The sequence below is a fragment of the Schizosaccharomyces osmophilus genome, chromosome 2 (genome assembly GCF_027921745.1).
Source record: "Schizosaccharomyces osmophilus chromosome 2, complete sequence".
NCBI classification, from domain to species: domain Eukaryota; kingdom Fungi; phylum Ascomycota; class Schizosaccharomycetes; order Schizosaccharomycetales; family Schizosaccharomycetaceae; genus Schizosaccharomyces; species Schizosaccharomyces osmophilus.
This window is the reverse complement of record NC_079239.1, coordinates 663,278-686,409: the sequence shown is the minus strand read 5'-3', so window position 1 is coordinate 686,409 and position 23,132 is coordinate 663,278. Positions and strand designations below refer to the sequence as shown.

The following is a 23,132-nucleotide window of genomic DNA, read 5'->3' as shown; positions in this document are numbered from 1 at the left end:
ACTTGGTTTGTTACTTCAACTTTGAAATTTCACCGACAATGTTTCTAGCATTACTGAAGATTCCACCTATATCCCACTCTGGATAGGTTCCAGCAATTTACTCTCCTTTTATATTAAAAAAATTAAAGTAGGTTTTTTCCAAATGGGTTACTAGGATGAGTGATTTCTTACTTCTTGACCATGTATCAGATTCTCAAGGTTCAGGAAGTGAATGGTCAAGTACAATCTCGTCTTCGGTTTCTGTCGTAAAGACGAAAACCAGCATTTCTAAAAATAATCATGAATTTGGGAATTCTATAAGTAACGTCAAATCCGTGAACGGTCTTTCAGTGTCTTCCAACAGTTCCGTCGCTTCTTTACCCAATCCAATTAATGAGAGTCTTACGCGAAATACTTCTTTTAAACATATTGGAGCTGTCGAAAGTGGAAACGATGTACAAACGGTGAATAATGCTTCCCCAATAGCTTCTACTTCGAGACGTGAGTTTCGTCCGCGACGCCCTGAACAAACGATGCCTTATACTTACGACTTTTTGAGACATAAGCTAGAATTCAAAAAGATGGGCTTAGCGCCGATTTCTGTTCCACATGGCACTGAGCATGCAACAGAACAACGATCGGTAGCCCATAGGCCAGTTAATGTCATAGTAAGGGGAACCATAAAGGAGAAAGAATCTCCCATTGATGATAAAAGGGAAACGGAAACAAAAATTCATAGGACGAGGAAGCGACATGGTATAATTCTATCCGACAGTGATGATGAGCCTTCAAGTAGTCATAGTTCGCGGAATTTCAAGTCGAATGACACTATCGCGGATGAATATAAAGCTTCTCAAAAATCAGATTTAACTCTCTCGCATGTGTCTGACCAAGACGACGACGAAGATGCGGAATCGTCATCCTCTTTTTCTTCAACAGGTTCTAATACCAAGGTACCACCATCGCTTGATGTCTACAAAAAAAGACTAAAAGGAATTCTTCCCCCTTCTTTTTTAACATTACAGGGAAAAAGAAAGTTGGATAAAGAAAATCCAAGCTTCGAACTTCATGATGCTCATAATAGCAATCAAGATTCTATTGGTGTAAAAAAAAAAGGTATCGTGAGACGGAAGCTGAATCAAAATAGGACGAAAAGTTTATCTTTTGGAAAGCCTTTGGATGAACAAGACCACTATGAAAATAATACTCCTTCGTCGTCTCCCAAAGTCCCACATTTTGATAAGACAGCTTTTACGAACTCTCTCACTAAGGAAAGCCAAACGAAAAATCAAGATGAACAAGACCCTTCTTTGCTTGCAAATATTTCCAGCATCCCAACCTTCCGCTCTGCGAGCTTCCCTCAAAGTCAAAACGAAGACCCAGATGATTTTCCCAGAAAAAGAAGAAGAAAAAATAAGCGCAGTTTTGTTGACTTAGGCTTATTAGCAACGCATACTTATAACACAACAGGGAAACCGGCCCCAAAGTTTCTACGTATATTCTCTCGGGCTGCTTCAAAAGTACCGAAGAAAAAATCAAAATTAACACAAAGAAGCTCTAACAAGTATTTTTTGTTTGATTCGGTATCCGATCAGAAGGAAGTTGAACAAGTGATAGATAATTGGGATCAGGGTGAACATTTGTTAATTAAGGACACCTTCACCAAAATCCCAAAGGCTTCCCATAAAAGGGATGTTCGGCATAATAATGATTTGTCACGAAATAAGAGCTCTAAAATCAGCAGTAAAAAGGCACCTTCTGAGGACTTTATAAAATCCAATTCGTCGACGGGAAAGCAGAAGGAAATTTCACAGAAAAGAGAGAAGTTTTTAGCTTTGTTTTCTTACCCTAAAACTCAGAGACAGAAACAAAAGCAACCATATACTTTCCCTCAAAGTTCCATGGATAAGCTTTTCGTTGATAAACCTGAAGATTCGCTAAAGAGTGTTCATAGCTCTTTAGGGAATAAGGGTAGTCTGAACTCTAGTCATTTGCTTAATCCTAACCAGAACGACTCGAAAACGGTGCCGTCCATCTTTAGTAAATTACCGAGAAAACAGAAAGCAAACCGTATCCTTCGCGATGATTATGGTCAGCTAATTTTCTCTTCCAAAGGATCTAATAGTTCACCTAGCATCGAACATTTCTTTAAAGTTGGCTCTTTTTCTGTTACTTTTAATGTGGTTCCCTTTAAGTCTGGTATTAGTCTACCAGAGGGTAGCCTTCTTCGGAATGGATACTTAGAAAATATATTAAAGAGGGAATCAGCGAATCCTACGAAACGTATTTATGCTTTTTCTCGTCATTTTAGCGTCTCTGACGAGGTATCAAAGACAAACAGCCAGTTAGAAGAAGCTTTCGAATTAATAGTGGATCTACTCCCGGTGTTTAATAATAACTATGCTAAAGATGCTTATGATCTCTTCTCGTTTTGCTCTGGTTATTTGCTCAATCTGCAACTGTCTGATCAAACAAACATTGCCAGCCAAAGTTCCTCTTTTCTGGAAATGTTTACTAAGTTTTTTGATCGATGCATGTCAACTATTTCTTTAAAAGAGAGTCAGTTTTTCTTTAAACTGAACATTCTTTTTTTAACGTTTCAGTTTCTTTACTGTGCACAATACGAGATTATTAGCTCTTCGTCTAGAAATTCCATACGTTTGGCAAGAGAGTTGATAAGTAAGCTGCTGAGTTATGGACAGACTGATTTGTTAGAATGCTACCGTTGTCTTAGATCTTCGACTGAACCAACAAACCCCTTCTCAGTGATTTCTTTGGAGACATGGATCATTTTGAATAAACTTCTGATTCTTAGTACTGGAAAATACGGAAGTTTATGGGAGCAGGTCGATAATTATTTGAGTTTGGATGGCCCTGAGTTATCAATTTTAGAGATGGAAAAGATATGGTACATTATAATCACAGTATCTCCAGTGTTTCAGTTTAATGACCTCGGTGTCGCCGGAAGCCCTACCAGTCATAGTTATTGGCCTCTCGTTCTCAAAACGTGCCGAAGTACCTTTGAAAGACAAAAGAAGGGCATCGATCCTAAAGTCACAGAACGTTATTTACGAGTTTTATTGTTAAGAATTAATCTTTTGATATCTGAATGGTTTTGGTCAGAAGTAGCATCCGTTTTAACTGCTATCTTTGACTTCTTCAGTCATCGTAAATTTATTGATCTTTCTTATGAGTCATCCGAAGATGTTGCTTCAGAATTTCCAGATTTTATAAAATCACTGGACAGGTCTCCCGATTTGCACATAAGTGCGCTTGATACGTGTTTTGTCATTTTTCTCAAAACAGTGATTATTTCAATTCAAAGGCTAAAATGCGATTCTAAAAACACTTCGATAATACGTCGAATCGTTTCAAGACTTCAACCACTTCATGCCCGACAGTATAGAAGAGAGATTCCTTTCTCAATGAAAGACTATATGTCTCTCGAACATACACATACTCTATTAATATCATTGTTTTGGGTTGCTCCAGAGAACTGCAAACCAAACGTAAATGGAATACGAGACAATGTCATATTTGAAGGCTCGCATCTCAAAGCGCGATTAATTAGTTTAAAGGCTTGGCAATATTTGATGCGATATATACTACTGTATGGATCGGACGCTCAATTGGATGCCTGTATGAACTGGCTTGATTCGTTAATGGAAGTCACTTTGAACGAATACTTATCATTGGTATTCTCAGATCAGGGTCTCGATGAAATTGAACTTATTGCTTATTCCCAAGGCCAATTGGAAGACTTCCTATTAGTGGCCTTTTACTCGCTTCAAGCTTTAATACCAAATCCTTCAGTATACATTCGAAGAATAAACTGTTTGCTGACGTTTCACTGTAGTCAATTCATATTTCAGAATTCGTCAAGTTTGCCCTCAAAGGTTATACTTGAATGTACTTATTTTTTAAAAAAATTTCTCACTTATCACTCTGCCTGTCAATTACCTCGTGATAAAACAGTAACTAATGTCGTCTCTGCTGATAGTCAAGATGCTTATTTCGAAAATGACTACATTGATGATACTGAATTAATGATCGAGCAAGAAAAATTTGAACGAATTTGTGAACTAGCTAAACTGTTAAGGAAGCATGTTTCACCTTACCTATATCAGACTATATCTACATTAGTAGGAAGCGATGAAAGTGAATACAAATCATTTCGTCCTGTATTAATTCCTTTAATGGAATGCATGGCACTTTGCGCTAGCTCTGCAGTTGAAGCTAAAATTAACGATTGGAGTTACTATGTGGATTTTGGTTCTGAATCTTGGGAACGAATCCGCAATACACGACTGAAGCGATCACTAAGCAGCCAATTTTATTCTATTCTTATAGAAACTAATGTTTCGTTTTTAGTCGACCAGCGAGAAAAAGTCGTGACTGTTTGGTTTGAATCACTGGGTGCTTTACATGATTCGTACGCTGCCTCATTTACCTTACTTCTTTTGGAGAAAGATAATAATAACCCATTATTATTTAACCTACCAATTATACTAGACGATCATGAGGCATTCCACCGCCAATTCAAGTCAGTTCAACTAAGCTTAATTTCTTCTGTCCTTGGAAATATGGCAAAGATTTACGACGATGTAAAAAACAACTACATGGAAAGTCAGCAATACTATCAAATACTTTTTCTTCAGTATTTAAGCTCATTGTTAGCATCCATGCAAAGCAGTTATGAAAGTCTTGTTTATTCAGGTGATGAGCATTCCATATTCATTTCATCCGCGCAAAGGGTTGTGGGTGACATTCTTCAATATTGTAGTCCCTTTGCTAATGAAAGGAATTTGGCAGGACTCCGTTACTTTATGGACTCTGCAAGGTTTCCTCAACCACCGGAGCGTTTAGAATACGCCGCTTTTCGACTACGAAGTTATGCCCGTAAAAACTTAGCCTCAAACTCTTCTCGAAGCGCCTTATTCAGTTTTTTAAAGGCAAACTTCGATGTTGCCCTATTAGAGCAAAAGCAGAAAGATATAATGAATCTCTTAACTCTTGCTATGGGAAGTTACAGTCTAGATGCCAACGACCATTGGGATGTTGAAGTCTCTACATTACGAAAATTTTGCCTAAAAGACCTTTTGTTGAATTACTTAAGCGTCAAGTCTTTAGTGGCATCATTCTATTCTTCTTTGCTGCTTGACTGTCTAACTCAAGTTTATAGCAGCTTTCAGTACGTATATCTTAACGAAGAACATCAGATAAAGATTTGTGAAGAGGTTTATACATCTATTTCTGCGTTGGAGAATTTTGCCTTATTGTACTCATCTTCGAATCCTGTCATTGCTGGTAAAATATATCATCTTCTATCTGCTGTATCAAAATTTGCATTAGTAAAGACTGATAACCGTTTTGTCTTAGATCTTCAAAACTATTTGGGAAAATTAAGTCGGGAGTTTTTGTTAGAGCTTTGTTGGATTTTACAAAGTCAAGAGTACCCTCCACCTTTTTGTCAAGAGGTATGTCCACAGTCTAAACTCTTCAGCTCAATTGAGCAGCACTGTAAGGCTGACTGGTACGAAAATATTGATAATATTGTTCACAAAGTTAGAAAAACCAAGTTGCATTTGCCCTCCGTTGTCGAACAGGAATCTACGAAGTGGAATGCTTTAATAGAACTTTTTGTTCAATCATGGAAAAGGAAACCGGATATTTTGGAACCAGAATTAGAGACCTTTTATAGAAATGTGCGTTTACATCATAATTCTCTATCAGATTTACCCTTTCAGGTTAGTGATGTTCTAGCCAGAATAGACCGTCTTTGGATTATTGAGGGTATCAGTTTGCATGACATGTATATATAGATTAATTTATCGCTACGTTTAGAGTATTTGTTTTATAATTATTTATTAGACACAGGGTATCGTTTTTTTTTATTTACATTTAAAACAAAGAAATAAAAAACTGTTATTTATTTATCCTGACTAATCATATAATATAAACCCAAAAAATTTCAATTTTTAATGTTCACCATGTACCACGACCATAATTATTTTATTACACGTCTGCAGTGTGACCATCTGCAGCTTCCTCTTCCTCTTCGCCTTCACTAGCTTCAGATCCAGAATGCTCACTTGAAGGTTGATTTTTCTTTGACTTTTTATTCTTCTTATCCAGCTTACGCTGAACATTTTGTTCTTGTGCTCTCTTTCTCTTTTCTTTAAGAGAACGATTTTCATTGTGATACTTGTCAAGTTGACGAACTTCATCCTCAGACTTCTGTACATGACTGTGATAAAGGACCTTACCTCCCATTGCTTCTTCGGTAACTTTTGTGAGCTCCAAAGTCAAACGGGGACCAATTTCAATTAACTTAATCGCCTGCTGCTTGGGTTTTAGCAACTGAGATTCGCTAAGGAGTTTTTCTTCGATTTTTGTTGGTGTAGGTCGAGAGACTTCGACGGTAGCATCTTCTTCAGCCTCAGAATCACTGGGTACTCCGGACATCCCTTCTCCATGCAAAACGAAATCCGAGATATCACGAACTCCATTTAAATCCGGGAGATCAGAGGGATGCGTTTGGCCCTTTAAAAGACGATTGATTGGCCGCGAAACCCCTACAGGCTTGGTGGTAATTAAGTAATGACGAAGATCTATGTAGCCATCGTCACGTTTGTTGAGTAGAAGCACACGTTTTACTGAATTTATGTTGGTCGACTGAAGCGACAAGGGAGGAAACATGTTTTGGAAAGTTGTTGTCAGTAAAGCTTCATGGGGGGTTTCCTTAGAGGACTTTGTATTGAAATGGTTCATTACGAGAAGAGGAGGAGTCAAAAACTCTGCGTTTGGAGATTTTGGAGTCTTTTGAAGGTTTCGAACATCTTTGTTGAGCATATACTCATGGATACGAAAATGCAAAGCTGGGCCTCTTGGAGCACGAACAATTCGTAAATTTGCATTCGTATCGGAACGAGAAAGAACCATCAAATGAGAAACTCCCAAAGGACCAGTCATTGTTATGTAGTCCTTAAGTTTGTTTGCTTTACGTTCCTAAACAGAGTTAACAAATCTATGCCTAAAAGGTAGAAATACTTACCCTCAAGCGCACAGCTGTATGCGGTTCCATCATGTGTCGAAGATCACGAGTAAGAAGAGAAAGACTTTTGCCTATTTCAGATGCACCAACACGGATAACCATCTAGTTTGTGTTAATATTTACCCTTTCCCAGAGCTAAAGCTATCTGAGAGCAATACTTACCGATTTGGGAACCGAGGCCTCACTAGTAGGATCTTCTTTCAAATGAGTCCTTTTCTTCACCTAAAATATAAAAGTTAATAATCAAAGAATCCAAATAAAAGAAAAACATACGCGTTTCTTGCCAATTCCAGCCATTGCAAATTTTGGTGAAGAGATGATAATTTCTTGGTGGTGAAAATAGTTTACACCACCACCAAAAACACGTTGTATGTTTCCAGATGTGGCAGTTTTTGAAAAACTAATTTTTCAAATACGAATCATTGTTTAAACCATATTCTTTTACTTTTTACTTTTTTTTTTTAGAGAGAAGAACAAATATAAGAGTTAAAAAAATTTTAAATGAATCCATTTTATTTGCTTACGTTTCCTTGATTCCTTGATTCCTTTTCTTTTTTTCTTTTCAACACCTGAGTCGTATTTTAGAAAGTACCATAGGAATAGCATAAGAAAGCCATGATAATTCATGCTTTGTCGGTTTATGAGCAAATATTCATTTTGGAGACATTTTGAAGAGGGATTGCAAAATTTCACTCCTTGTCTAAACACTGCAGCGCTACGCTTGGTTGGATCCTTACCCTCTTAATCTCTTCGGACTCAAGTAATTTATGTAAGGAGGCAGTGACTGATTTCAAATGTTGAACCAATTTGTTTTATTTCTAAACCCCTTCAAACTTGAAGCATTTTAGAACTTTCTGAATTAATGTCTGTAGCAAGTTGTTTTTATGCCTTGAAACGAACCCCCGACACATCGAAATTCTGTACATTGATTCTTCATTTGGTATACCAATTCAAACGACAGAACTAGCTATAATCCACAAACCATCATTGTATTACTTATCTTGATGTTGTTTCTCGTTTCTATTCCAATTCTGTGTTGCTTTTCGTTCATTCTTGTTTCTTCCTTCTTCCTTTACAAAAAAATATTCATTGCAGTCTACTCTAGCATCACTTAAACTCAGAAAGAATCCAACATTTACACGGCCGACCTTCGAATTGAACTTTGTATTATACGTGTTCATTCTATTTTGAATATCTCGTTTCCTTTTTGTTTTTTTTTTCTTTTGGATTCAGTCAAGGATACTTTTCTCCTCTATGAATGTCGGGAGGGGACAATGATTGAAGATTAGAAAGAAGGTTGCAACCGATCATGGAACTCTTTTCGTTTACTAAGTAAATTCCCATTTGCTGGAGCAAGTCAATCATTCTGCGCCGTTCTCTACAAGGTCAGGAAATGCAACATTTGTTTGGGATCACAAGAAGGGTGAATTAAGCAATTAGTTATTGGAATTATTCATCCATAAATTGCAAAGAATCTTTTTCTTAATACTTCGTCTTTTACGTTCAAGAAACCAAGATTTCGTATTTATTTATTGAGGTAACACAGGTAACGTAAACAAATGAGTCTTCGTGGCCTTCATTGGTGCTTGTATAATTCATTGAATGTATATATCATTTTTACGTCTCTATAAAAGTTGAAATACTCATTATCCTATTTTCTTGTTATTGAACTGGCTAAAGCACAGTTTTCTGAAGTACGAATTGAGCCCTGGTAATTCTTCAAAAGGGTGAAAGTAGACTTGCAAAGCAACTGCTTTCAAAGGTTTTATAAGATATCTATTCTACTATTTCCACCGTTTCTACTCGTGGTAAACAAGCAATTCACTTTTACTCCCTCTCACTCACTAAATGGTAAACAATACCTAAAGGGGTTGACAGTGGGTTTTGCCAACTGCACGCATCTTCCATCCAACAACTAGCAAGAACCGATTTTTTGTCACAGTTGCTGTGGGGCTTTCATGGACAAGCAGATCCTTCAGGCTCTCTTATAATGACTGAAATTTTCGAAAAAATACAAGGGAGATCCGGTTCTGACAGTAAAAATCAATACTCATCATCTTCAGATCCTTCTTTTAAAATTTCTCTCTCTTCTACACCTTCCGTATCTGTTGAGACAGCCGAAGCAAAAGGAACGACTGAGTATGACAATCAGAACGTTTCGACTAGTTATGATCCCATTCTTTTACCGGACCGTTTAAAAAACGTGTATGAAGAAATAACTACTCAGGTGAAACAAATAGTAAGTTTAAGAGATAGAATTGCGTAGTAAAACCATTAACGAAAGCCGTTTTTTGGTGTAATATGGACCTATGCTTTGATGTTATTGTTTCTGCGTGGTTTCGTTCGATATCGCATCCCTATCCTGAATCACAACTGTTTATGGATTGATACTAACTCGCTGCTTTAGGAAAAAACAAAGGACTCAGAGGAACAGCCCGCCGACTCTAGAAAAAAATCAAATGAAGCTATTCCGTCTACGGATACTAAAACTGAAAATCTCAAAACTCTCGAGCCCCAAAATGATCCTTTAAAAACTCCTCCATCCAGCCATTCCCAACTGGACAACTCATTCTATAAAGCATCTGAACCGATGGCCTCTAATCAGATTATGGGACGTTTAGTTGTACGTCTTCGTCAGGCCCGTAATCTGCTAATCTCCAGTATGCATGTTGAACCATATGCAGTCATTAATTATGATAAAACCGAAGTTGTGACTCCTTCTTCAAAGAAAGATGCCGAAAATGGGATGGGAATTACCATCCCTTGCAAAACACGAACCGTGAACGAGAACTTTCCTATGTCTCCTTCCCTCATTCAATCTGAGTTGTTATTTGCTGAAGCTCGAGCACCTCGATGGGACTTTGAAACTGTTTTCGACGTTATAAATCCAGAGTCCGCCGTTTCTGTCAGTGTTTACGACCGTTTGAATAACGATTTCTTCCTAGGAAGCGTCAAGGTTGTGCCGGTTTTATTAAACGAGTATTTAAATGAAGGGTGGTATAAATTGGAACCTTTGGACTTATCACAGCCCTTCGAAGGTGAAGTCAATATTCAAAGTATATTTGAACAGTCAGAAATCACACGATTCGGACCAGAAGATTTTACGATTCTTCGACTGATCGGGAAAGGTATGTTGATTTTTTTTTTTTTTTTTTTTTTCGGAGAATATCAAAGTAGTAACTAGTGTTTAGGAACATTTGGCCACGTTTATCTTGTTCAAAAAAATGACACGGGTCGAATTTATGCTATGAAAAAGATTTCAAAAAAATTAATTGTTAGAAAAAGGGAAGTAACACATACTATTGGGGAGAGGAATATACTGGTTCGAACTTCACTTGATGAATCACCGTTTATCGTTGGACTGAAGTTTTCTTTTCAAACTGATTCTGACTTGTTCTTAATTACGGATTACATGAGTGGAGGTGAATTATTTTGGCATCTACAACATGAGGGGCGGTTTCGCGAAGATCGGGCTAAGTTTTATATAGCAGAACTTGTTTTGGCCTTAGAACATCTTCACAAGCATGACATTATTTATAGAGACCTGAAGCCCGAAAATATTCTTTTAGATATAAGCGGACATATTGCATTGTGTGATTTCGGATTGTCGAAAGCAAATCTTTCGTCCGAAGACACTACAAATACTTTTTGTGGAACTACGGAATACCTGGCACCCGAGGTTTTATTGGATGATAAGGGGTATACGAAGCAGGTAGATTTTTGGTCTCTCGGTGTTTTAGTTTTCGAAATGTGTTGTGGTTGGAGTCCCTTTTATGCACCGGATGTGCAACAGATGTACAGAAATATAGCTTTTGGGAAAGTTCGGTTTCCCAAAGGCGTGCTATCCCAAGAAGCTCGCAGCTTCGTTCGTGGATTGCTGAATCGGAATCCCAAACATCGACTGGGAGCAATTGCAGATGCGGAGGAACTAAAAGCGCATCCATTTTTTGATGATATCAACTGGAGTTTGCTGGCGAAGAAAAAGTTACCCCCTCCATTTAAGCCTCAAGTACAAAGTGATTTGGATGTCTCCAATTTTGATCAAGAATTTACGAACACTAATGTTCGCAATATAAACTTAAATGGTCCCCAGGATTCAGTTAATGGTTCTACACCTCTATCAAATACGATGCAAGACAGATTCAAAGGATTTACTTTGTAAGTTGGTTTTTAACCAAACAACCCTTTGTTGTAGAGCAATTTACTAACTTTTTGCAGTACCAATAAATCCTTAGAAGATCGGTTTGAAGGTTTTCACGTTGATGAATTTTCGGAAAGAGACCGGCTCAAAGACTCCGTTCGTAATGAAAAAAACGGTTTTGATAAAGATGACCCTGTAGCAGATTCTGTTTTTGGAGAAACATTTGAGGGTTAATTATTCTGTAAGGGGAAAAACAAGTGTTCTCAACGTTAGTACTGGCTCATGTTATACATGACGAAATGATCTTTTCTTGCATTTTTGTTTACGTCTTCTAGGTTTGTATCTTTACCGTTCCTTCATTGCATTTCTATCGTTATTATTGATTTATTCTTTTTATTTTCTTACGTTCTATTAATTAACAAGCATTTCTATGATTAATCGATGACCTTTTGCTAAGTAAGTATACTCTGTCCTTGAGGGAACTTAATCTCACTGTCGTTACTGTATTGTAGAAGGTAAGGGAACCTTTAAATAATTTTCAGTTTGTATAATGCATTATGTATCAAGCTTCTATACTATTAGACGAGGTATCCAAGGAATATTGACTTTTCCAATTTCGGATTTGCATTCATAAATCATTTTTGTAATAACCATGTCATTCGCATTGCAATATAATAACGAGTTCTGAAATTATCTATATTTGGAATAGTGCGACTCAAGTAATATCCTTATTAGCTGTTTGGGGTAAACGATGGTTTCACCTACAGCAGTTTTCTTTTACCACTATCCACCAGTATGGCTGGTAAGTTCATAAGTAAAAACCGAAAATGAAAGACTAACGAAAAACAGACTTCAACGCTCTGGCTACTCAGTTCACTCAATTTTATTATCAAACTTTCGACACCGATCGTTCTCAACTCTCATCTTTATACGTAAGTGACTCAGCGAAAGAGAAACCAAGTCAAGCTGAAGTTGAAAAAGAAAGTAACTAACAGTGTTTGTAAAGCGTGATGAGTCTATGTTGAGTTTTGAGGGCGCCCAACTCCAAGGTGCTAAGGATATTGTTGAGAAACTTATGGTACGTGAAGATCTCACCTGCTCATAACAAAACTAACGACGAATTACAGGGTCTCCCCTTCCAACGTGTCCAACACCGTATTTCTACTTTGGATGCACAACCTACCGGTGCTAACGGCTCCGTTGTTGTTATGGTTACTGGTGAACTTTTGGTAAGCTGAACAAGAAATATTGAGTCTACATATATATGTTTGAAGACTCTATGAGATAAAATATTTAATTCATTTGAATCCAACTAACATGCTTCATAGTTGGATGAGGAACAAATGGCACAACGCTACAGCCAAGTTTTCCATCTTGTGAATAATGGCGGTAACTACTTTGTTTTGAATGATCTTTTCCGTCTTAACTATGGTTAGATAAAAACAAGAAATTAAAGTTGGTTTTCCATGAATATACGTAGTATTTTTCTGGTTATGAATATGTCATTTCCCTTAGAAAAAACCTTATCGAATCTTAAAAGACGCATATAAAACCTTCCATTACTAATGGAAGACATCAAAAACAAAATTTTGGTTAAACAGATAGTTGTAATGTAAAAGTCTAAAAAATTTCATAAACCTGGAAAGACGAAATACTCAATCCATTTTGTATTTTTAGAGGAAGAAGTCACTTTAAACAGCGCGTTCCGGTTTTCTAGTTTCATGTTATTAGTATTTTTTCTAATCATGCTTGACAAAAGAATCACTTACCTTTCTAATGAAACTACCGAAATGCATTTGAAGAGATTAGCGTATGAAGCTTTCCATAGTCGAATACAACCGTCATCACCAGAAGTGCTTAAAATTGTACCGGTAACGTTAAACTGACACCTCCAAACCTGGCACTTGTGATTATCATATTCACCAATCAACTCTACCTTTATGGGTTCATGAGTGGTCTCCGCGGGAGACTCGTATTCAAAAGAGTTTGTTTGGTTTGGTTGTAAAGGAATAGAAACTTTGAAAATGCGTACATTTCCGTCCTTGCTGGCTGTGGCTAGTAAATGGTAGAGGCGTCCCATCGAAGGCGCCCATGCAATGTCACGGACGAGATCGGCATGTCCAGGCAAGGAAGCAATTTGCTTCCATTTTGCACTAGCGTTTTGAGTATATAAGTAAGCTTTGTCCATACACCCCACGGCAACGCATTGAGTGCGCCAACGAGAAGGGCACCAACTGACACAAAAGGAAGATTGTTCATTACGAGAAGGGGGAGAAGGGAGCAATTTAATCTCATCCATCAAAGTCCAAGAAGAAATATTTTCAGGCTCGAGAGCTTCATATATCCTCAAAGTAGCATCTGCTGAAATTGCAGCAAGTTTACAACCATGCTGGATAGGACAAAAGCTGATATCTAAAACTGCACTTCTGGCATCCATTAATTTTGCAACCTCGACCCATGCTTTCGTATGTAAACCTCCCTTTTGTTCCTGGTAAACTCGAACACCTCTGTCTAAGCTACAGACAGCTAAGACCTGACCAAATTCTGGGTGAGCCCATTCAATTCTCATAAGGCTCGCATCTCCAGCTCTCCACTCAGACGAGATTTTCCAATTCTCGCTCTCTTCATCAAAATCGTAGACTTTTACTCGTTGGTCCGCGGAACATGAAGCCATCCTACGACCGTAGAAATCTACATGTTCTGTTAGGTATGAAATTCCATTGCCAGAGATCTTTCACCTACCGTATGATACATCATTAATTAAGTCCTTATGATTAGTCTCAATTGTTGTCGATTCAACCTTGTCCATGATTGAATTTTACTTTGGGACTATAATATGGTAGTTGGAAGTGAATTGAGCTTACCCTTCTTAATCCTTAACAGCTACAAGGAGACGCACATTTTTAGCGATAAAACATAATTTGAATAAAAGGAAAAGGAATTTAATTCCCATGCATAAAAATAAGTAGAGACGAACATATTCTATCTGACTAGGGTAGCAATCCTAAATGCTGTTGTTGAGAACTTTGCTAATGCTGGTTCAAGGTTACTTCTTGCAATATTTATGAATTTCTACTTAGAGTCTGTTTAATATTTTCATTGAAGTCTCTACAAAGGTGGTATTCGCATGGTGGTAGGACTTAAACGTTTGTTTGACATGCGAGTAACAGTATGAACTGAAGTAACACTCATAAACAAGCTGATGATTTCAGTGCATCTAAGTGCTTGTCAACAACAAAACACAATGGATGAGGAATACGACGTAATTGTGCTGGGAACAGGACTTACAGAATGTATTTTGAGCGGTTTGCTCAGTATTGATGGGAAGAAAGTCTTGCACATTGATAGAAATGACTACTATGGAGCGTATGTAGATGCACTAGTGCATACTTTGGTTGACGAGGAAGGCAAGGAAACTAACAGGAAATGTACAGAGATTCGGCTAGTTTGAATTTAACTCAGCTGTATGGAATGTTTCGACAAGGTGAAGAACGCCCAGAAAACCTTGGTCGTGATCGAGATTGGTGTGTAGATTTAGTCCCCAAATTTCTGATGGCCAATGGAGATTTGACCAATATTTTGGTTTATACCGACGTTACTCGCTATATCGAGTTTAAGCAAATTTCTGGTAGTTATGTATACCGAGATGGGAGAATCGCAAAAGTACCAGGGAATGAGATGGAAGCTTTGAAGAGCCCTCTGATGAGTTTATTTGAGAAGCGCCGAGCTAAAAAGTTTTTGGAGTGGGTTAGCAACTACCGCGAAGAGGATCCCAGCACGCAGAAAGACATCAATTTGGATCGCGATTCCATGGAGACAGTATACAAAAAGTTTGGTCTTCAATCGGGTACACAAGATTTCATTGGACATGCCATGGCGCTTTATTTGGACGAGTCGTACATTAAGAAGCCTGCCCGTGAGACGCGAGACCGTATCTTGTTGTATGCCTCTTCGATGGCCAAATTTGGCAAATCCCCTTATATTTATCCCATGTATGGTCTTGGAGAGCTTCCTCAAGGATTTGCTCGTTTGAGTGCGATTTATGGCGGGACATACATGCTTGGCCAACCAGTGGATGCAATAGAGTATGATGGAAATGGCGTTGCCGTTGGAGTTCGTAGTGGAGAACAAGTAGCCAAGGCAAAGCAGGTTGTTGGTGACCCATCGTATTTCCGAGAAAAGGTACGCAGCATTGGCAGATTGGTCCGTGCCATTTGTATTTTAGATCACCCAATTCCTAATACGGACAATTTGGATTCCGTGCAAATTATAATTCCCCAAAACCAAGTCAAGAGAAAGCATGATATTTACATTGCATGCATTTCATCTGTACATAATGTATGCCCTAAAGGATACTATTTGGCGATAATTTCTACGATTGTAGAAACCGCCAATCCTTTATCTGAAATTGCACCAGGCTTGAAATTATTGGGTCCTGTTGTGGAGTCCTTTTCTCGGGTGCAAGAGTTATACGAGCCGATGGAAGATGGTACAAAGGACCAATGCTATATTACAAAGAGTGTTGATGCTACATCGCACTTTGAAACGATGGCTCGCGATGTCCGTAATATCTATAAGCGTATGACAGGCAACGATTTAGTTTTGAAGAAGAGAGAATCCGCCGAAATTTCTTGAAACAGTGATGATGCAAGGGAAGAAGAAGTTGAACAGACGACGACAAAGGACACTCTCATGACTGTGAAGTTTGAAACTAAACGATGATGATAGGGTTGAGTACAGAACTGTATTTACGATATAAGCAATTAATAAGTACAAGATTATATGATATGATATGTATTGATGATGTGTTTTCCTATAGAGTATATTCTGCTGTGGTTTCTATGTTTGGTAGATTGTTTAAAGAACACTTGAATTACCGTTACTTAATATACATATAGATACAGAAAGAAATTGAGTATGATGATACAATTTTTACTACTTTCCATTACAACTACACGTCGTTTCTTTGGACTTGACAGGACATAGCGACCTATCGTAACTTTTCCCTTTTCACTGTATACTACTAGCTACCAAGGAATGGTGTTAGTTAAAGAGCGATCCCAACTACCGAAACGACCACGGTGAAGCCCATTAGGAATGTGAGCACTCTTTAAGGGAACGGACAAAATGATTTGCTTTTGCAAAAATAAGAGAAATCAACAAGAAAAAGACAGAAGTTTTCGTGAGACAAAGAAATATCACTATAAGAATATTTCCAGGGTAGGGTCTTGGAGGTAGCAACGGGAGAAACAATGAATGCGCATGACCGACCTATTAGGGTTATCGTGCAAAAGTGAGCTCATGCAACTCAACCAGAACCAAATTGTATGCACGCATGATTGAAAATGGAATTAGCAAATAGTGGGATATATGACTTTGGAATAAACGAGAATTATGATGGAAGTGAAGGAGAGGATGAAGAGGATGAATTCCCAGGAGAATTGGAATTCTCATTGAGCTTTGGAAATTTGGCGACACCATTCATCGGTAAGGATGGTGAATTTGATAGTGGACTAGGACTTAATGACACGATCGCACTTGACGAAAATCAATTTGCAGTTCTGGATGGCATTAATGATGGAGTCGACTTTGGATCGGAGTTGAATGAAAAGAATTTTTTGGATGGCGAAAATAGCTTACATACGATTACGAAAGACTCTAAAAATCAATTAGAGGATGGAAAATTAGATTGGAAAACTAGTCATGGTCCTGAAAGTAATACGTTAACAAAATTTTTCTCTGAAAAGTTTGAGCCAAGCAGGACCGAGCCTCAATCCATAAAGAATAATGGATTTACGAGCCATGAAGAGTCCAATGCGCTTACGGAAAACCCTATGAGCTTAGAAGATTTGAAGTTTTTACACAAAAAAGACTTGTTAACAGAACGTCGAAAATCCGCGTCCCTTTTGAGCAATGCTAGGAAAGCATCTGAAATCTATCCAGAAAAAGACGCTGTTGTATCAGATGCTGCCGAAATTTTTGCAAGTTCGGATGATGAAGATGAGGTTGCTGAAGAAGACTTGGTCAGTGCATCCTGGGTCGATAACCTCGACATCGATATGGCATCGTTCAACAGTCATCGCAACGAGGCATATATTCCTGATCATGATAACTTGGACGAGCGCTCAGATGACGAGTTTTTGCTTGGTATTTTGAGTTCTGACTCGAGTGTTGAAAATTTAAACGATGATGAACGCGATGACGTTGATTTCATTGGATGGGAATGCTTTTTCGATGATTCTTCCGATGAATTGGATCCATTGACTCGCAGTTCCCGCAATGGTGCTTACCGTCGTCATTCCTTTTCTACAAGTCGTCCTCAAGAGGATGACGGCGACACTACGGATGAAGAAGTGCCTCAGCTTTGTGAACCCAAGCTTGGCAGATCTACCTCTTTGCAAGAAACCCCTTCTAATTCTTCTTCCGCCATGTTCGACCCTCTAGCTTCTGCTTTTTCTGACCCCCCCTTCTCTAAGGTTTCTTCCTTTCCTATTCCAGAAGATGCTGGATTGGAAACTTCGCAATCTAAACCTACTTCACCAATTAAAGATTCCTTTCATCCTGAAAATCATACTAACAACGATGGACCCGTTCTCGCTAGCTTTGTAGATACATCTCCCGTTATCACGTCTGATGCAAATGGCATTTCCTCGTTCGAATTGGATCCGAAATTGAATTATTCTCAACCTAAACCTCCCGTTTTAGGTACATGGAATAGAGAACCTGACCATTTGGTTGGCTTTATTGACGGAAAGCATTCCCACTCTCTTTATGAAGACAAGTTTAACGCATCTAAGAAAGGCGATGTGGAGACCCCTATCCCCACACAATCTTCAAACAAAACATCAAATACTGAAGAACCATCTTTGGATGATATCCTTGATACATCGCTTCTCCAAGCTGCTACGACTAATAATGATACGAAACCTGAGGAATCTGTAACCAGCCAAGAGGATAACCTTCTGAATCGCTGGGAGAAAATTCCTATTGGTACATTCAGACGGAATCAATACATTAAATCGATGGCTCGAAAAGACGAACTTATTCGAGACGAATGGTGCACCTTGGCTATCAAGTCTCGCGAAAAGCGAAGACATAAGCAACGATCTGCTACACTTAACAATGTTAGTTCGGTCGCTGCAAAGCCGAAGCATTCTCGTAAAGCTCGTCGTGCACTTAAAAAGAAAGCAAAGAAAATCACATATCGACAATTACACTCAGACTTCCAAAGCACTTTAGAAGATGATCGAACTGACGGCTCTTATTTTGATAACGATTATGAAACTGTTGGTTTAGGTCTTGGTCCTGAGTTGTCTCCTCTATTCGAAGTTCTGGAATCTACTGGGTATTAAATTTAATTTTGGGTTATTTTGGGTTATTTACTTAATACATATGTTCATTTTTACTATAGTAACTTTTATCTGTAAAAGTTGCTTTAGTAATGCAACTGCTGTCTTAACTTATAGGTTAACTTGACGTGCATCAATGCACACGTGAAAGAAGTACTACTCTTTCTGTTTTGCTCGATGTTGTGTTTACGACTTTTTTTTTTTTTTTTAAATGAAAAATGGAAGGAAAAACAACGAAGTTGTCTATTTGCAGCCTGAATTGTCTTATTTTTGTTGTTCGGTTTGTTATTTTTCTCTATTATTGTGGTCTGGCTGGTTTAACTATATTTAATGCTTATGAAAATATGCTTAGTTCTGTTTGTTTTTTTTATCATTCTTTAAGCTTAGTAAAAATGCATAAGCAGAGCTCATTTAAAGAGGTCCTTTAATTATCTATATATTATGTATAAATATTTATGTTTTTTTCGTGTTTATTCGTTCCTTAAACTTTTTACTTTAACTTCTATAATCGTGAATGGTAATTCAAATAGCTGCTTTTCGTCCTGGGTATAATCAATTGTTTGAAAGTCTTTGTCTTCTTGACCTTTAAACTGGAACACGTTTTCGTGAGCGCGCAAGTTAAACTGAGATGCGATTAGTGCTTTAACCGATAAAACCGTCCAGTTTTGATGGAATCGAAAGTAAAGAGATTCGTGACTTTCATCGTACGTAGCACACACAGGCCGTGATATATTGTCTTTAATTATACCTGGCTTCTTTTCGACTTTTCTGTCTTGATAAAAATCTAGTACTGGCAAACCATGTCTTTTCCAGATGTGTCGCCAAACGGGCTCTATTCTATCCAATACACCAGCAGAAGTGATTTCCTTCTCTGAAATGTACTTGCGTATATACGAGGAAAAATAAATTTCAGAATCCTCGCGTTCACTCTTGCTTATAGAAACATCATTAAGTTTCATTAGGACAGGTAGGCGAGCAATAACAAACATTCTACTCTCATCAGTCTTATCATGAAGTTTTGAAAGAGAGACACGAAGTTCTTTCAGATTTTTAAGTTTCTGTAAAAGAGTTATTTGATCCCATGAGCTAATGTTGTTTCCTGAAATATCTAGAAAAGATAAGTATTGCATCTTTTCTAAGGGTAAAGTATTTAAGTCGGAAACATTAGCAAAAGAAATATTAAGCCATTTTGTTCTGTAATCGTTAGTATAGCTTCGTTCATTGATTGTATTACCTTTCAAACACAGAAGAAGAAGAGATATCAATTGTCAATAACTGAGTGTTGTGTGACAAGCTAAGGATTCCGGTTGATATAAAACGAGTATACTGGCTTAAATTTATATCATTGTAATCCAGGTGAAGTTCGTTAAGGCAAGGAAATGTGATTTGTATCCAATTAAGTTCATATGATTGAATGTTACAATCTCTTAATGATAGGCTCGATACTTGGGGGATAGAGTATGTATGAGTTAATCCATCCAAAAATAGGTATTGGTTCTTGCTGGATCAGTTAGTTTACTGAAAAGTTCCTCGTCTCGTACTCCAAAATCAATTCGCTCAAATTTGCCAACTGACTGCATAGGAATAGCACATCATTCATAGAAGTGAGTAAGTTATTAGATAAATTAAGTTTTTGGATCCCTGTATTCAATTAGTAGAGGCAACGAGTAATTGTTCCTATACCTGGTAAAATGGATCCAAGATCTATACCACTATCAACTGAAGATATTTGCAAGTTTTCCAAAATTACTATCCTTAACCTCTGAAAGTCTGCTTGCAAGCTTTTGATGTCTTGAAACCCGCAAAACTCAATTTGTTTGCCATTATCCAAGTTTAATGACGATATTAATGGTGAAGAACTCCCATACTTTTCCTGCAAAGCATTTAAAAAAGATTTCTTTTTATCAAAAGGAAATTCTTTCGAGCAGTACAGGCTTCGATTTTTCACAATTCTGCAAGGTTAAACAGTCCTTCACGATTTCAAAACATACATTGGTAGTTTGTGACGCCAGCATCTTTTTACAAAAGTTTTTGGATCGATATCCTTGTCTAAAATAATCTTGAAATCACTATTTTCTTGATGTTCTGGTACAAGAACAATACGTGTACCCAAAATACTAGCGTATTCAGAAGCAAGAATATTCTTCATCTTTATTTAATTAATAAACAGTAAAAGGTATGACTTGTATACAATCCTCTCTACGTATTTTAAGTGCCCAAAAAGATGTTAAGAAGTTAGGCATGGTGGAAATGAATATTTGGTAGTTCAATATTGAAACCTTCATACAGGTTTTTTAACGAGCCTTGGGTGAATTGAGTTTACGGGTTTATAATATGTATATTGCAATAGAAGAAGTGCAAATTTTCTCGATGAACAACTATATCTAGTCCTTCCACGAAAGCAGAATAAACAGAAATTTAAGACATGGCTGAGAGTTCTTTACTCAATGCAAGTAGGTTGTTACAATGTAGAATACTTGTGAAATGACAATTAGTATTAAGAAGGAAACCAGATTTTAAAAAATATGGTGATTACATTTGACCAACAGTCTTACAGGTGTCTATATAATAACAGGTGTTCTTTTTTTTTCTTTTTCGCAGGATTGTTGAGAAAAAACTTCTTGAAACTTTAGCCATTGTACACTCTCGCTATTATTCTCAGTCTGAGCATGATGTAGAATCTCCTGTAATAAAATTGAAGGGTAAGGTCCATCGGCAGAACACGTTTTTAGAAAATCTATTGCTCGACTTGAGTCATATTTGGAACACATTGCTTTGAGTAACGTTTTTGAAGCATTCGAGCTCGTAATCATGCCATTTCGTAAGTCATCTTTGGAGTACTCAGCGATGTTTAAATATTTCCGAATCCATTCATGTCCTTTTTTCCTAAAGCAATAGCAGAAAAACAGGATTGAGTTGCTCGGCCTTAAAACATCTGGGAATTCTTGGTAAAGTACCCGAGAAAGGTGAGTATGACAACTCTCTAATAAGATGCTATTTACATAACGTTTTTGATTTTCATTCAAAACTGGATTTTTCCCCAGGAAGGCTTTAAATAGTTTGTAGAATTTTACGTCTTTCGGCATTTGGCCATAGCATTTCAAAAGTTCAATGTACAAATCTTCTGGAATTTCCCTTCCATAGTTAACAAGGGAATTGTCAAGCTCTTCAAAAAGGTCGAAATCTTTTTTGACAGTAATATAATCTAATACTGGAAATAAAACGCCATAATTTCGGTGTTCAATTAACGATTGGAAGTTAGGGGTAGTAGAGAGAACGATATGAAATTCATGCAATTTTTTAGCTCGAAGTAATCTCGATAACAAGGAAGCTTTGACCTCAAGAAACGAACCGGTATGGGTATCCTTTTTTACCAAAAACAAAAATAAGGAAAGGGTATCTCTCAGACTTATCATTTTAGGTTCTCCTTTTAAAAATAAACTAAGAATTTTTATATTTACGTCTGTACCCTCTTTAAAAGCTTTAGTAAGCCATTCACTTAAAGCTCGATAATTACCGCTGTAAAGACTAGAAAGCAAACGGGAATCTGAGAAGTTTTCAAGTGAGACGGATTGTGAAGAGGTAGAAATTCGCATTCCGAACAACTCTACCCTTGCTAGCTCTTCTTGTTTTATCCGCATGTTCTCTGGTAGGCATTGGTCAATAGAATTGACCAAAGGAATGAATCCTTTATGCAGGGCATAAGTCCTGAGAATAGAGTAAAAAAATAGCTCAATGCTTTTATAAAGACTAGGTTGCGGTTGATGAACAGAAGCTGCAGAGTCTCTCAACAAACCCAAGAATTGCTGAAACTGAGATCCCTGCTGCCAATAGATAGTAGAAAAAGAACGATCGTAGGAGAGGAATAGAAGAGAGTTTATGCATGCATGTATAAAGTTCTTCGGATCTTCTTGATTTTTTTCTGTCAATAATTTACAACGTTCGAATAAATCATTCGATATGCTCTCGGTAATCCTGTAAGAACGAGAATAGACGGGATCTAAACAAATTACCCTTTGTAAATATTCAAAAATTATATTTGCCTCTTCTTCAAAATTTGATTGCAGGAGAATGATTGCTAATTGGTTTTCTGAGAAGGAATCGATTAAGCGTAAATATAAACTTGCATTAGGTTCGTACAAAGTATAAAAAGGACTTAAAGAGGAGACACAATCATTATATAGTCTTGAAACGGATAGCTCCAAATTCGCATAGCTTATACCATGATTCTCAAGAACATTTACAAACGACCTAAAAGCGACCCTATTTTTCGAGAAACGTTTGTGTAACAATAATTCAGTCGGAAACCATCGATAGTCATATATGGACCTGACATTTCCTCTTCGAAATCCTACAACATTCGATGCCCTTTGATGAACATTATTGCAAGCACGATTTGTTGAGATACAGTCAGAAACGAAGGATTTCGACGTCCTTAAAAAGTGGTAATTATTCCTGTTTACTATAATTGACACCATTAATACAATACATCCTTAATGAGAGGAAAGGACTATAGAAATACTAATCACTGCGATGTAGGCTGGGAGTAGCATTATTAAAACAATCAAGTGTAATGAGAATGGTATTTTAAAATAACATATTCTTAATA

General features: G+C 37.4%; 9 protein-coding genes across 9 annotated transcripts; 5 read left to right on the top strand and 4 right to left on the bottom strand.

Moving 5' to 3' along the window:
• Positions 1–155: 155 nt before the first annotated feature.
• mus7 (DNA repair protein Mus7/Mms22) lies at positions 156–5,801 on the top strand (the record flags this gene model as incomplete). The annotated part of the gene is made up of 1 exon (XM_056181618.1): positions 156–5,801. The coding sequence occupies one exon, from the start codon at positions 156–158 to the stop codon at positions 5,799–5,801; it is 5,646 nt and encodes a 1,881-aa protein (XP_056037851.1).
• Positions 5,802–5,994: 193 nt separating this feature from the next.
• SOMG_02826 (RNA-binding protein involved in ribosomal large subunit assembly and maintenance) lies at positions 5,995–7,330 on the bottom strand (the record flags this gene model as incomplete). Its single annotated transcript, XM_056181617.1, has 4 exons — positions 5,995–6,987; positions 7,034–7,135; positions 7,196–7,255; positions 7,307–7,330. The coding sequence occupies 4 exons, from the start codon at positions 7,328–7,330 to the stop codon at positions 5,995–5,997; spliced, it is 1,179 nt and encodes a 392-aa protein (XP_056037393.1).
• A 1,693-nt stretch (positions 7,331–9,023) lies between these two features.
• On the top strand, positions 9,024–11,408 carry sck1 (serine/threonine protein kinase S6K family Sck1; the record flags this gene model as incomplete). Its single annotated transcript, XM_056181616.1, has 4 exons — positions 9,024–9,272; positions 9,441–10,161; positions 10,225–11,191; positions 11,252–11,408. 4 exons carry the CDS (start codon positions 9,024–9,026, stop codon positions 11,406–11,408), a joined length of 2,094 nt encoding a protein of 697 aa, XP_056037386.1.
• Positions 11,409–11,969: 561 nt separating this feature from the next.
• Positions 11,970–12,610, top strand: nxt2 (nuclear import protein Nxt2; the record flags this gene model as incomplete). Its single annotated transcript, XM_056181615.1, has 5 exons — positions 11,970–11,976; positions 12,024–12,106; positions 12,181–12,252; positions 12,302–12,403; positions 12,503–12,610. 5 exons carry the CDS (start codon positions 11,970–11,972, stop codon positions 12,608–12,610), a joined length of 372 nt encoding a protein of 123 aa, XP_056038509.1.
• Positions 12,611–12,865: 255 nt separating this feature from the next.
• seh1 (GATOR2-SEACAT complex WD repeat subunit Seh1) lies at positions 12,866–13,983 on the bottom strand (the record flags this gene model as incomplete). Its single annotated transcript, XM_056181614.1, has 3 exons — positions 12,866–12,887; positions 12,944–13,865; positions 13,917–13,983. The coding sequence occupies 3 exons, from the start codon at positions 13,981–13,983 to the stop codon at positions 12,866–12,868; spliced, it is 1,011 nt and encodes a 336-aa protein (XP_056037383.1).
• Positions 13,984–14,418: 435 nt separating this feature from the next.
• gdi1 (GDP dissociation inhibitor Gdi1) lies at positions 14,419–15,809 on the top strand (the record flags this gene model as incomplete). The annotated part of the gene is made up of 2 exons (XM_056181613.1): positions 14,419–14,540; positions 14,609–15,809. 2 exons carry the CDS (start codon positions 14,419–14,421, stop codon positions 15,807–15,809), a joined length of 1,323 nt encoding a protein of 440 aa, XP_056038110.1.
• A 710-nt stretch (positions 15,810–16,519) lies between these two features.
• On the top strand, positions 16,520–18,526 carry crf1 (transcriptional corepressor for ribosomal proteins via TOR signaling pathway Crf1; the record flags this gene model as incomplete). Its single annotated transcript, XM_056181612.1, has 1 exon — positions 16,520–18,526. The coding sequence occupies one exon, from the start codon at positions 16,520–16,522 to the stop codon at positions 18,524–18,526; it is 2,007 nt and encodes a 668-aa protein (XP_056037374.1).
• Positions 18,527–18,993: 467 nt separating this feature from the next.
• On the bottom strand, positions 18,994–20,672 carry alp21 (tubulin specific chaperone cofactor E; the record flags this gene model as incomplete). Its single annotated transcript, XM_056181611.1, has 5 exons — positions 18,994–19,717; positions 19,758–20,024; positions 20,065–20,164; positions 20,207–20,475; positions 20,515–20,672. The coding sequence occupies 5 exons, from the start codon at positions 20,670–20,672 to the stop codon at positions 18,994–18,996; spliced, it is 1,518 nt and encodes a 505-aa protein (XP_056037380.1).
• Positions 20,673–21,084: 412 nt separating this feature from the next.
• cbp8 (cytochrome b translation regulator Cbp8) lies at positions 21,085–23,001 on the bottom strand (the record flags this gene model as incomplete). Its single annotated transcript, XM_056181610.1, has 1 exon — positions 21,085–23,001. The coding sequence occupies one exon, from the start codon at positions 22,999–23,001 to the stop codon at positions 21,085–21,087; it is 1,917 nt and encodes a 638-aa protein (XP_056038047.1).
• Between the last annotated feature and the right edge of the window lie 131 nt (positions 23,002–23,132).